The sequence below is a fragment of the Coenobita brevimanus genome, chromosome 60 (assembly GCF_032717465.1).
Source record: "Coenobita brevimanus isolate Jiangsu-jjx chromosome 60, ASM3271746v2, whole genome shotgun sequence".
Taxonomy (NCBI): Eukaryota; Metazoa; Arthropoda; class Malacostraca; order Decapoda; family Coenobitidae; genus Coenobita; species Coenobita brevimanus.
Window position 1 is genome coordinate 31,258,881 of NC_137013.1, and position 15,607 is coordinate 31,274,487.

A 15,607-nucleotide genomic window follows, 5' to 3' on the forward strand; every position below is an offset into this window, starting at 1 on the left:
AGCCATGTGCAGCTGCAACACTCAAACCTCTGCTTCTTATCAAGGCCTTCATTGAATTTGGCTCTCTTTTGTATTGTTTTTGTTTTTTTCTTGGAAGGAACTGTTTTGCAGGCTCAGCCTTTGGTTCCTTCTTCCTTGTATAAAGAAAAATGCTACTTTCCTTCCTTGTGTCACACTACTTTCCACTTCTTTTGCACATTTTCCTCTCTTTTCTATCAGTGTACCCAGATATTTGAACTCTCTTACCAATTCCAATCTCTCTCCATTCACAGTAACATCGCACAGGGGGTCACCTTCTCTGTCAACAGCCATCACTTTACTCATTTCATTATTGGTGCAACCAGTAATATTGAATAGAGTGTTTTTCTGTATGGGCTGCAAGGTGTTGTAGTGGACATTAGATAGGATAGGGTCTCATGCTAGGGAGGCATAGGACATTACGGCAACAACAGCTCTTCCCTAAGCATTAATAAACTGCCATTGGTAAACAGAAACTACACCATGTGAACATCGTGCAGCTGCTTGGCCTGGTGGGGAGTGAAGGTGAGGACATGTATATGGTGCTGGAATACCTGCCAATGGGTTCACTCAAGGACTATCTCACACAGCGAAGTGATGTCATCAAGGACTCTGCATTATTGAAGTTTGCACTTGACATTGCAGAGGTGAGTGGATAGAACGATCATTTATCATCCACATATCCAGTCCATCAGGAGCATAAGACTTAGGCTACAGTATTTAGTTCAGACAGTTGATCCTCTTATGGTATAGACCATTCCTGTATTTTATTTGAGCCAACTCTAAACATTGTTACCATATTCTGATGAGATGGTTATAAGAACTGAGAGTAATACTACTACTACCTGTAATTGACCTGATGGTCATGACAAATCAAAGACTCTAGCTAATAGTCAGCCAGATGAGTTTGTTCAACTGAGAGTGTACAGTAGGAGCCAGATGAGTTTGTTCAACTGAGAGTGTACAGTAGGAGCCAGATGATTTTGTTCAACTGAGAGTGTACAGAAGGAGCCAGAGTTAATGCTGGTACTGTTAACAATTTTATGGTCAGGAACACTAGTATTCAATTGCAACAAATGCCAGATAATTTTATTCATTTGAGAGTGAGTCATAGTGTTTTAAATGCAAGGTATATCAGTACTGCTCAGCATTATATGAGTTAACTTAGCCGTCTATTAGACTTTACCCCTGATGGACCACATCTGGTTAGGACACCATAACCTTCACAGCAACCAGACTTCCATTTGTTACATTTTAAGGTTACCACCTAGTATAGTAAATGGTTATCTGAAGTACAGAAAACTGTATGGCTTGTCACTCAGTATACAGTAGAGCCACCTGATAATAACTTTACAAGGCATGAGTGGATGGTGGGCTACCTCTCTTACCACCAAGGATAAAGACATTATAATGTGGATGTGGATGTGAGTCTGGTTAGCTTGACCATGAAAAGCAAAGAATGATACCAGTGGAAAGGATAAATAGATAAATAAAAAAATAAAATAGATATGTTAGTATGCAAAGAAAAGTCTGTTTATACCATCTGAGGAATTGGAGAGACTTCTTGTTTTCCTTCCTTTCTCCTTGACTGTTAGGTTAAATATTCTAATTTTAACCCACCCTGTAACAAATGGCCTCATAAAGACCAGTAGATTTTGCTGCTGTATGCTTCCTTTATAATCCTTTGATGTGGGATTTTGCCCTTCGTACAGTGGTAAGAATACATATTTTTTTGCATATAAGATGAATTTTTATGCCCAGAAAAGTCCCCATACATCTTCAGAGATTAATGTCATGAGCTTAGACTGAAGTTTGTTCTGACTATTCAAAACAGCCACATATCTATCTATCTATCTATCTATAGCCTGACACCCTAATCCCGCAAAGGGTGGCCACAGACAAAACGCCTCCAAGTCGCTCTGTCACCCAGCATTTGACTGCCCTCCCCTCGATTAACTTCCCCCTTCCTCATATACCTCTCAACTCCATCCCTCCACCTGATCCTTAGTCTTCCCCTCCCTCTTCCTACCTCCACTTCTCCTCCATACACCCTCTTAGTCAGTCTTTCATTCTCCATTCTCTCTATATGGCCAAACCACCTCAAGGTATATCTCCTAATTTTCTCAACCACATCCACATCCACCCCACAACATTCCTTCACTTCTTCATTCGTCATATGCAAGTATTTATTCTATGAACTGCCTTTCATTGGTAGATTTATCATCATCATCTGGACCTTTCCCACCGTAGGGCAGGGTGAGGAGTAGCAGTGTCCAGACAGCCCAATTTTACCCAGTCCAATGGGCCATGCTTCCATTCGCTCACCATTCAATCCCCCGAAATCCTGACTCTGTCTGATACTCCAAAAACATTCAGGACGTTCTGTAGCTTCACATAAACCTATCCGATAGAGTCAATCCAGACACAGTCTTGTTATAAAGGGGTGCCAAATCGCTGATCATGCGCATCTCATCTTGTCGGTCCCCTAGCCTCACCAATGTCCAAACCTCTCTTCCTCGCACACTCATCCACCATATCCCTCCACCTTCTCCTTGGCCTGCCTTGCCTCCTCCGTCCTTCATATTCGCTCAGATATACCTTTCTCACCATTCTGTTGTTATCCATTCTCTCCACAATATCTGTTAGTTATTATCATTGTAGGGGGTCTTAATTATTAACTAGCATAAAGCGAACAACAACTCACCATTATATTCAGTATGGAAATGGCGTTTGGTCTGTACTCAGTATAAATATTCAAAGGCCCAAAATAAATATGCTGAGTACTTAGCTGTAGTGTTGATGGTAATATGTGCAGAATTATGGATGATTCCTGGAGAATGTTTAAGGCACGTGTGTACTAGCTGGTGGCAAGGAGAGAACTGAACTCTCTGGTAGCAGGGAGAGAACTGTACGGCTTCGAGCAGCTTCGTGCACGAAGTCAATCAAATGAAACTTAACATTACTGAATAATTATATAACTTAATACGTTGTTTTCTCCACAACCAGATTGATCTCTAGTGATAAATAATATCTTACCCAAATTATGCAATACAATAATTTATTTACAAGAAATGTGGGAATATTCAAACCCGAAATCCACGACATACTCCCCCGCCCAAAATATATACAGTATTTACAACTGTCCCGTCCCAATCAAGGTACGCCATAGTTGGGAGGAACCGAAGGCGGTCCTACATGATGTCCTCAACGGGGCATCACATCGGTTATTTATGGGTGTAGGGAGGTGTTGGGTAGTGCCGGTTTGGCTGTCATCTTCTTTCCTTTCTACATCAATTTCTAATGGATACAGCTTAACCACTGATCTAGTGGTCAAACTGGCACTTGTCCTTAGCTGTACTACCCTACATTCTTGATCGGGACCATGTAACAATTTGGTGACCCGTCCTAGTCACCAGAGAAGTCGAGGCCCATCGTCGTGTATCAGCACGACATCCCCAACTTGAGGTGCTGCCTTCCCTTTCTTGTAAGTCAATTGACGGTGTTGCTCCCTGAGAGATATTAGGTAGTCAGTAGTCCACCTCCTCCACAGATCTCTTGAAATCTTTGTCACGCATAGGAGACGTCTGTTTATTCTCGAATTAGTCTGCCAGGTGATGTCCGTGCGATCATCATCCCTGACTTCTTGTTTCGGGAACTGTCTAATACACCTCCCATTAATAAGTTGTGAAGGAGTGATAGGGAGTGGCTCTTCAAGTTCACCGTATGTATATCCAAGTGGATGGTCATTGACTGTGGTCTTTAGTTCCATTAATACAGTATCCAGTTCTTCACGGATTACTAAAGCTCGACCCAATACCTTTCTCAGGCCAGCCTTTAGGATACCTATCACTCTTTCCCAGATGGCACCGAACCTTGGCGCCCTGGCCGGTATGAACTGCCATTCACAATTTACCTTTACCAATTTATTCTGTAACCTTGGATCATTTTTCATCGCCCTCAACACACTGGCTCCACTTATAAATGTAGTGGCATTATCACCAATTATGAGTTCAGGGAAGCCTCTCCTGCAACAGAACCGATGGAAGGCATGAATGAAGGACTCACAGGAGAGGTTTGACACCGTCTCAATGTGTATAGCCCTAGTAACTGCACAGGTAAACTGGACTACATATAATTTTCCTACGGTACCCTTTTCTTTAATGGGTTGAGCACCTGTGTAGTCTACTCCTGTTGCTTGAAATGGGTTCACTTCGTGAACTGTAAAGTAGGGTAATGGCAGAGCCTGTACAGCACTATATGGGGCACCTTGTAACCATTTACAGGTTATACATTTCCTTAAAACCTTCTTTACAACTTGTCTGATCCTAGGAATCCAAAATCTTTGTCTTATGTAACTTACAACATAATTTACTCCACTATGGCTACACAACTTGTGGCAGTACTCGGAAAGGAGAGCCGCTAACCTATGTTTACTAGGTATTAGGATACGGTACTTTGCTTCATCCTTTAAGTCCGACAACTGTAACCTACCCTTACAACGCAACAGCCCACCTTCCATATAGAGGCCTAACTGCTTCACAACATTACTTGGTGTGCCCTTTCCAGTGGATAAATAATGATAATCCTCAGGGTACTCTTCCATTTGAGCTGACTTAATCATTACTGATTCTGCTGTCCTTATTTCCAGCACTGTCAAATAAGCCGGCATTGCCACATATGTTCTTTGTCTCCCATCTTTCAGTGTCATGATAAATCTCAATACACATGCCATCTCATGCCTTGTCTTCACATAAGAACCATATTGGTCCCAATTCAACATGGCAGGAAGGGTTACCGATACTGGCAATGACAGGTTCTCTTCGAGGAGACAACCGTGGTGGCATCCCCAACTTCCTCATATGGACCATTTTCTGGCCACATTTTTTGGTGAGGTAGCCATGTAGGCCCTCCCCACCACAAAGAAGAACTTATTAAGGACACATGTGACTTCCCTCTGGAAACCATATCACTGGGGTGGTCCTTTGTAAACACATAACGAAATTCAGCATCAGGGACTAATGCATTTATTTTGTCAGTTCTGCTCTGAACATATACAGGCAATAGTTTTTTACTAGACAAACAGTATAGGGTTGTCTGGCTCTCCGTCCAGAGGTATATGTTCTCTATGGTGAACTCGTCCGCATAGGCCTCATAAATATACTTGGAGAGACGAGCTGCTAGCATGACAACAGTCAGTTCTAATCTTGGTACAGTGAGGGGTTTAATGGGTGCTACTTTGGCCTTTGCCATAGCTAGTCTTACTACTTCCCTCACTAACTAAGTAGGCTGCTACACAATAAGCAGTGGTGCTTGCGTCACTAAATAGATGCAGCGTGACCTTTTTACTATCAGTGACTTGGCAGGGAGATAAAATACTGGTACTGTTAATCATATCCTCATATATCCCCTGCCATTCAGCCTCCATATCTTCCGGTATGGGAACATCCCACCCACATTCAATACGCCATAGATCTTGCACAAATTTTCTAGCACAGATAGTCACCGGCAATAATACTCCCAGAGGGTCAAACACACCTGCAGTTATGCTCAACACCTCACGTTTCGTCAATACTGTGGGTCTGCTTTCATATTTCTTCACCTGTAACATATCCATATCAGTTAGCCAATTAATGCCAAGTAATTTTACCTTGTCATGAACTTGAGAAGCCAAACCTTTTAGGTGGACTAGCTTCTGCAGTTTCACACTGTTTGTTACCTACTCTCTTAAGGACAAATTAGCACTTGAAAATACTCTCAGGGCATCCCAACATAATTGTTGTAAAGCATCCTCATCTTCCTTGGTTCCTTGCAAATTGTCAATATACAACCCTTTCCTTAATTTATCAATCAAGGCTTTATCCTCGTGAACCACTGATAAATGTTTTTGTATGGTGGCATTCAAGAGGAATTGGGAACAAGTGGCTCCAAACAACACTGCCTTGAACCTATATATCATATAAGGGCTATTTAGATTTAAAGTTTCAACAGGCCAGAGAAATCTAGTGGCATCCCTATCCGTTTCAGATAACACCACCTTAAGAAATGCCTTCTCAGTGTTACTCACCCAGGCAAAATGATGACACCGAAAGCTCAACAATATCTATGTGAGGTCATTAACCAAAGATGGGCGTGCGTGTAAGCAGTGATTCAGACTGTATGCCCTCTCATGCTTTCTAGCTGAACAATCAAACACTACTCTAACTGGTGTTGTTAAGCTATCTTAAGTAACACCATGATGAGCTAGATAATGTACAGGATGTCTTACCAGACTCTTGTCCTCCACCTTTTCTATGAATGCTCTTTCTAACTGATCCTGGATGACTTTACTAAACTGTTTGCAATAGTTTGGATCCTTTATGAATTTATGCTGCAAACCTCTTAATCTGCCCAAGGCTAACTTAAAATTATCAGGTAACTTATCAACGTTTTCTTTCCACGGTAATTCCACAACATATTGTCCCTGTTCTTTGGAATATTGCACCGTTTCATAGAAGTTACCTAATACCTTCTCTCCCTTCTTATCGTTCTCATTGGGACTAATACCTATGTGATCTAAGTCCCATAGAGCTGTCAGATCCTTGATTTCTGGAGTAGTATTCTTGCCATCAGTATTTGCTAACTCCGTTATTGGATCTACTGCCAGTTTCAGAACAGTTACCAGCTCTACATGAGTACCTTCTTCTTCTGACCGTTAAGTGCCACTCAGTGTATAACCATAAATTGTGGGTAACAAATTATGCCTCCTTCCCTTATATAGCCAGCATGTACAAAGTGATAATAAAAGTCTGCCCTAATCAGCATTTCGACCATATCCCCACTAGTGACACTTGGATCATCTGACGTGTAGCCCTGAGCCTTCAGATCCCGCACATTATGTTGCAGCCCCTTCCCTGGCTTATAATTAGGTAGTTCATCTACAACCACGGCCCTCAACTTGCGCACCTTTCTACAATGGTGGTAAAACAACTCCACTACCTCATACTCATCACTACCCTTAGAGCCAGTAAATTCTTGCAGTTGTAAACGTACCTTTCTCATCTTGTTTACCTTCAATTTCGCTAAACTTGATCTTAGGACAAAGGTACATTGTGAGCATTGATCTAATAAAGCCCTAACCTTGTTCTGCTGGCTCGTTTGAGTAACCAATGGGATCTGAATCGTTTGCAACAACACAGCATAACGACTCGAAGCCACAGCCATTGTCACTGTTGGTTCTTGGGTTACTGTTTGTTAATGGGGTTCAGAAGAGCACCCGGACACAAATAGTTGTAGTGTTTCTGCTGGCATTATCGACATGGCCTTACTTTGGGATTTGTACAACCCTGACTACCATGATCTGCTGACAAACATCCGACACACAGCATCAATTGCTTTGCTGTCTTTAATTTTGCCTTCTTTGTTTTATACTTTGTACACTTAGCCCAAAAATGTCCTGGTTTAAAACACAATTTACGTCCATTCCTCTGCATAGGTTCGGCGTGTTTCACTTGCGTCACTGCATATGCTGCCGTAGCGGTTGCACCCAAATGTTCCATGGGATTCTGTCTACATTCGATATTACATACCTCCGTCTTTAGCACACGAACGTAATCATCTACATCCAACCACTTCTCTTTTAGTTCACGTTTGATCACTTCTGAAAGTGTACTAGGGAGTTTATTATGGAGCAAAACAGCACAAATTTCACTCACAGTCACTCCCATCGCACGTAGTGATTCTAACGCACATTCAAATGATGCAGAAAAGTCTTTTAGTTCATTCATTTCATGAGCTGGAGGAGGTAAATTACATAATTTTGCAATGTGCACAGCCTTAATGCGATCTTCTTGACCGTAGGTATTCTTTAAAACTGTGACTGCTGATTCATAACTAGCTGCTACTAAACTGAATCCACTAATAATTCGGAGCGCTTCACCACTTAATTGTCCCTTAAGACATGTAAATTTCTGGATGTCTGTCAGATCTGTTCGGGAGTGCACACTCCAGTCAAATAGCTCCCAAAAACCCAGCCACTGAATCGGATCACCATCAAATATTGGCAGTTTCAGAGACAGTAATTTAATTCCCGTTGCTTTCCGACTCTCTGCCTGTTCTTTTACTACCGAGTCCTTGGCGGGTAATTCTAGAGCACTCTCTAATTCTGTCAAGTGTCTGTTGACCTTATTAACATATTCCATATCACTGACCACTTCTTCTTCTAGGTCTTCATCAGGATATAAATCATACAACTCCTGGTTGTAAGACTCGATCTCAATGAGGATTTTCTTAACCGTCACTTTCATTTCTTTGATTTCATGAACGGTTGTGGCATGTTCTATAAACTCTGTCAAGTTAGTGGTCAGGTTAGTAATGGCTCCCTTTTTGGCTGCTCTAAGCCTCTTTAATGATTTTATTCTATCCATTTTTAATGATAGGCAATTATGTGAAAGAAGAGGACAGCAAGTGCAGATTTGAAGTTAAAATGTAGTCATTCTTGGGCAGAATCCAATGAAAATGAAATAAAATTAAGCCAAATTTCTATATTAAAATTTTGACAAATAATTTTGTCAAGCTCCTGTGAAGGTAGTATGTTAGGCAGTCCAGGAGATCAAACCCTAAACCCCTTCACAAGGAGCTTGTTGCCCAAGAAAGCAACACGCTCTTTTCAGAAGGCCATCCAACACACTTTTGCTGCCTGGTACATCCAGGCATGCCAAACTTGCGAACATAAAAGGCTGGAGCACCATCTTGAAACTGCATCGGATGATCTAGCGGGAATCTCTGGACATATTAATGCCCCATGCAGCATATGGTTTATCGCCGACACAGCAACAAACAGTGCTCCGCTCTCACACCCGCAATAACCTATTATCCATCACTAGATATAATCCTGGTCATGGCACCAATTTATGTTAGTTATTATCACTGTAGGTGGTCCTAATTATTAACTAACATAAAGCAAACAACACCTCACGATTATATACAGTATGGAAATGGCGTTTGGTCTGCACTCAGTATAAATATTCAAAGGCCCAAAGTAAATATGCTGAGTACTTAGCTGTAGTGTTGGTGGTAATACGTGCAGAATTATGGATGATTCCTGGAGAATGTTTAAGGCATGTGTGTACTAGCTGGTGGCAAGGAGAGAACTGTACAGCTTCGAGCAGCTTTGTGCTTGAAGTCAATCAAATGAAACTTAACATTACTGAATAATTATATAACTCAGTACGTTTTCTCCACGACCAGATTTATATCTAGTGATAAATAATATCTTATATTTTACCCAAATTATGCAATAATGTTTACAAGAAATGTGCTGTCATGGGCGGGAATATTCAAACCCGAAGTCCTCAACAGTCTCAGTACACTGTATTTGATTCTGGTGTCCACAGACTTCCTTACTCCACATCTTTCAACAATTATATTATTTCGTATCCTATCCACTCTGTATACTGCACATACATTCCTCAGTAGTCCCATCTCCATTGCTCTCACTCCTGACTTTTCATTTTCATGCCACACCATAGTCTCACATCCATATGTTAAAGTTGGCACTAACACTCCTTCATGTAAGCCTCGTGCAGCTGCAACACTCAAGCCTCTGTTTCTTATCAAGGCCTTCATTTCATCTGCTACTTTCCTTCCTTTTTTCACTCTACTTTCCACACCCTTTGTACATTTCCCTCTCTTTTCTATCACTGTACCCAGTTATTTGAACTCTCTCACCAATTCCAGTCTTTCTCCATTCACTTTAACATCACACTGGGAGTCACCTTTTCTCTCAGTAACCATCACTTTACTCTTTACTACATTTACTCTCAAGGCACGATGCTCACAGACATGAGCGTAAGTCTGCACTAGTCTACCAAGTTCTTGTCTGCTATTTACACTTAGTACTGCATCATCAGCATACAACAAATTTGAGATATTCCATCCATCACCATTCTATACCAATGCCTTCCCCCCCTCTCCATTACTCGAGTTTTTACTTCTTTCATCACCCCATCCATATATATATATATATATATATATATATATATATTGAACAACCATGGGGACATCACACAACCTTGTCACACGCCCACACCGATCGTGAACCATTCACTTAGATGCCCATTAACCCTTACACATGCTTCACTACCATCATAAAAACTCTTGACAGCACCTAGCAGCTTACCATCTACACCGTACGTGTGCAAAATCTTCCACAATCCATCTCTGTCTACTTTGTCATATGCTTTTTCCAGATCCACAAATGTCATAAACTTTATAGTCCTTCTCACAAGCCTTCTTCACTATATGTCTCGCTGCATATATTTGATCCACACATCCTCTGCCACTCCTAAAGCCTCCCTGTTCATCACTCACTAGGACTTGTGATATCTCTCCTACTTTCTCTATAATAATTCTTCCATATACCTTCCCTACCACACTCAGTAAACTTATGCTATGATAATTCTTGTGCTCACTTTACTCACCTTTATTTTTGTACAGGGATACAATCACAACCTTTTTCCACTCTGCTGGCACAGTTTCACTCATCCATGTCTTCTTACATATCTCCACCAAGCACTTCATTCTGCTCTCTCCACAGCACTTAATCATCTCTGCATACATCTCATCATCCCCAGCTGCTTTCACATTTTTCAGCCGCTTCACAGCACTCTTCACCTTTGCAAGGGTCATGTTTCCTGGCACCGCATTCCTTCTTTGCACACCCCAAAAAACAATCATGTTTACAGTGGCTCTGCTCTCTTTATACCCATTCATCAACTTTCAAAATATTCTTTCCATCTGGTCCTTACATCATCTCCATGGGTTAATAATCTGCCACCTATATCCTTCACACTTTCACATTTCTTGCCACTTTCAGTTCTACCTTTTCTCACCTCTTTCCAGAATAACTTCCTATTTTCAGAGTAGTTTGCATTCATTTTACTTCCTAGATCATCATTTACCTCCTTCTTTTTCCTCCTCACTAGTCTCTTTACATGCTTCTTGCTCAGTATATTCAGTCTTATTTCAACTGAACCCCTGTTCTGTGACCACCCTAACCACTTCTTCCTCTTTTTCTCCACTGCTCTCTTAACCTCTTCATCTCACCATGCTGTACCTTTCTTCTTCATTGTTGCTTTTGCCACACCACACACCACTTTAGCATTTCTGACTAAGCAGTCCCTATGTGCATTCCACAGGCTGTCCAGATCCATTTCACTCCATTTCAGTGATTCTAAATCCGCCTCTATGTTGGTCCTGCATTCATCTGCCATTTCTTTGATCCTCAGCTTCTTGACTTTCAGTCTTTCTTTTTGACTGCTCCTTTCTCTCCTAGTCCACCTCACCCCTCTGCGATTGATCTTGCATACCACTATCAAATGATCTGACAGACCTCCACATCGTCCTCTCATGGCCCTTGTATCAGCAGCCATTCCCAGCATCGACCTCTCTACGAGCATGTAATCAATCAGGCTTCTTTCAACACGATCCCTGTTTTCTTTATACCATGTATATTTATGTGCATCTTTGTGTTTGAGTCATCATCATCAATCATCATCATCATCATCATCATCATCATCATCATCATCATCTGGACCTCTTTTCCCACCCTAGGGTAGGGTGAGGAGTAGCAATGTCCAGACAGCCCAAATTTGCCCAATCCAATGGGCCACACTTCCATTCACTCATCATTCAAGCCCCCGGAATCCTGGCTCTATCGGGTACGCCAAAAACATTCACCACGGTCTGTAGCTTTACATAAATGTATCCGATTGAGTCAATCCAGATGCTGTTACGCTAAAAAGGGGGTGCCAAATCTCGGATCATGCACTTCTCCTCACAACATTCATCCAGCCAGCTCAATCTCTTGTCATTTCCTTAGCCTCACCAACATCCAAACCTCTCTTCCTCACACACTCATCCACCATATCTCTCCACCTTCTTCTTGGCCTACCTCGCCTCCTCCCTCCTTCAAATTCGCTCAGGTATACTTTTTTCACCACTCCATATTGTTATTCATTCTCTTCACTTGACCATACCATCTCAGTACACTGTCTTCTGTTCTGGTGTCCACCGACATCCTCACTCCACACCTTTCACAAATCATATTACTGTATTTTGTATCCTATCCACCCTCTGTACTCCACATACATTCCTCAGCAGTCCCATCTCCACTGCTTTTACTTTTGACTTTTCATTTTCATGCCACACCATAGTTTCACATCCATTTGTTAAAGTTGGCACTAACACTTCTTCATGTAAGCCTCGTGCAGCTGTAACTCTCGAGCCTCTGTTTCTTATCAGTGCCTTCATTGCACCAGCTACTTTCCTTCCTTTTTCACTCTACTTTCCACACTTTTTGCGCATTTTCCTCTCTTTTCTATCACTGTACCCAGTTATTTGAACTCTCTCACCAATTCCAGTCTCTCTCCATTCGCTGTAACATCACACTGGGAGTCACCTCTCTCATTGACCATCACTTTACTCTTTTCTACATTTACCCGCAAGGCACGACACTCACAGACATAAACAAAACTCTGCACTAGTCTACCAAGTTCTTGTCTGGTATTTGCAAGTAGTACTGCATCATCAGCATACAACAAATTTGAGATATTCCATCCATCGCCATTTATTACCAATGCCATCCTTCTCTCCATTACTCATGTTTTTACTTCTCTCATTACCCCATCCATATATTTATTAAACAACCATGGGGACATCACACAACCTTGTCACACGCCCACACCAATCGTTAACCATTCACTTAGATGCCCATTAACCCTTACACGTGCCTCAGTACCATCATAAAATCTCTTGACGGCTCCTAGCAGCTTACCATCTACACTGCACATGTGCAAAACTTTCCACAGTCCTTGTCTGTCCACTTTGTCTTATGCTTTTTCCGGATCCATGAATGCCATAGACACCTTATGGTCCTTCTGGCAAGCCTTCTCCTCTATCTGTTTCACTGGAAATATTTGATCCACACATTCTATGCCACTTCTAAAGCCACCCTGGTCATCACTCATACTTCTGAGATCTCTCTTACTTTCTATATAATAATTCTTCCATATACCTTCCCAACCACACTCAGTAAACTTATGCCACGATAATTCTTGCATTCACTTCGCTCACCTTTATTTTTGTACAGGGGTACAATCACAGCCTTTTTCACTCTGCTGGCACAGTTTCACTCAACCATATCTTCTTACATATCTCCACCAAGCACTTCATTCCACTTTCTCCACTAACCTTAAGCATCTCTGCAAACACCTCATCAACCCCAGTTGCTTTCTTATTTTTCAGCCACTTCACAGCACTCTTCACCTGTATGAGTGCCACGTCTCCAGGCACTGCATTCCTTCTCTGCACACCCCCAAACACAAGCATGTTTACAGTGGCTCTGCTCTTCTCTATTCCCATTCATCAGGCTTTCAAAATATTCTTTCCATCTGGTACTTACTACATCCCCATGGGTTATTAATCTACCACCTACTGTACATCCTTCACACCATCACATTTCTTGCCACTTTCACATCTACATTTCCTCACCTCTTTCCAGAATACCTTTCTGTTTTCAGAGTAGTTCACATTCATTTTTCTTCCTAGATCATCATTTACCTCCTTCTTTTTCCTCTTCACTAGTTTCTTTACATGCTTCTTGCTGTCAATATATTCAGTTCTTATTTCAACTGAACCCCTGTCCTGTAACCACTTTAGCCACGTCTTCCTCTTTTCCTCCACCGCTCTCTTAACCTCCTCATCCCACCATGCCATACCCTTCTTTGTTGTTACTCCTGCTACATCACACATTGCTTTAGCATTCCTAACTAAGCAATCCCTATATGCATTCTATAGGTTGTTCAGATCCATTTCATTCCAATTCACTAATTCTAAGTCCTCCTCTACTTTGGTCATGTAATCATCTGCCATTTCTTTGATCCTCAGCTTCTTAACTTCCAGTCTTTCTCCCTGACCGCTCCTCTCTCTCCTGATCCACCTCACTCCTCTCAGCTTGATCTTGCATACCACGGTCATATGATCAGACAGACCTGCACATCGTCCTCTCACGGCCCTCGTATTAGCAACCATTCCCATCATCGACCCCTATCCTAGCACATAATCAGTCAGGCATCTTTCAGCACAATCCCCGTTCCATCTGTACCATGTATGTGTTTGAAATATGAGTTACAAATGCACAACCTCCTTTCCTGACACATATCGTTCAGTCATATCCCATATCATTTTCTCCTGGTACTCCATTACAACCCATTATGCTATCTTCAGGATCAGTGCCTACTCTTCCATTCATATCACCCATTACGATCACTGTATAGCTCTTGGGCATTTCTCCCACTGCTTCATACAGCTCATTCCAAAACCCTTTTTTCTCTTTCTCACTCATGTCCTCACACTGTAGAATATAATAAAAAGCATTTAATTTACCATCATTAAAACTGTTGATAAAATTATATAAATCAAGGTATACTTGAAGATTTAGGAGAACAAAACTTCAAGGACAGACCAAACTCTGTTTACATATTGACAGTGCTGGCACCTGGTGTCTGCTGGTGAATATGACTTTCTGAAAGTCTTCAGTGCAAGTATGAGAGGTGGACCTGCAATATCAAAGCATGCCTTGTGAAATGAGTTTCACACAGATTCATTCATCACTCAAACTGGTAGAATCTGGGTTGCAAATCACAGGTCTAACCATCTGCAAATTTTTTTGGAGGGGTGGGGGGAAAGATTTTCTTTATAGATGCACAGCACATTTGCATACCAGACAAGAATTCATTATCAGCATTTTATATCATACTTATACTTCCTTATCCTACAGGGTATGGATTACCTAGAACGATGCAGTGTGATTCATCGTGACTTGGCAGCACGAAATGTGTTGGTTGCATCAGAACATGCAGTCAAGATTACAGACTTTGGCCTTGCCCAGACCTACAATAGCAGCAGAGGCAATTATTACATCAGGCAAACCCCCCGTGCTCTCCCTCTGCCATGGTAAGATATATTCTTTCTTTATTAATTTTTCCATGTTTTACTTAAATCAGAATCCATGTTCATACCATTCAATCCGGTGAAGCAGCTTTTTCATTTTATTTTTGGCACAGGTACTTACAGACTATTTCTCATCATTTTAGAGATGTCTGGTTGTGAAAGGATTATTGAAGACTATATGTAACATTTACAGTTGGTCTTGTATCTATATATCTACAGTATCCATCTGTCTATTACCAGATGCCTCAATCCCATATAGGGTGGCTACAAACAGAATCACCTCCATATTGCCCTGTCCCATGCCACTTCATTGCCTAGCTCCCAGCTCACACACCCCCTCTCTCATATACCTCTCCACTCCGTCTCTCCATCTCATCCTCAGCCTCCCCCTGTCCCTCCCCTCCTCCAGCTCACTCGCATACACTCTCCTCATTAGCCTTTCACTCTCCATCCTCTCCACATGGCCAAACCACATCATTGTATTTCTCCTGATGCTTTCTGTCACATCCACATCCACACCACAACGCTCCTTCACTTCCTTATTTGTCAGTCTTTCTCTCCATGTAACTCCACATGCTCTGTCACGGGGTTTTTATAATAT

General features: G+C 41.7%; 1 protein-coding gene across 1 annotated transcript in view; it reads left to right on the forward strand.

The window, feature by feature from the left end:
* hop (tyrosine-protein kinase hopscotch) overlaps positions 1-15,607 on the forward strand; it is a 271,133-nt gene that overhangs the window by 195,066 nt on the left and 60,460 nt on the right. The window contains exons 19-20 of the mRNA XM_080275140.1: positions 492-665; positions 14,834-15,009. Of these exons, the coding sequence (XP_080131266.1) occupies positions 492-665; positions 14,834-15,009 (350 nt within the window). The remainder of the gene's footprint in view (positions 1-491; positions 666-14,833; positions 15,010-15,607) is intronic.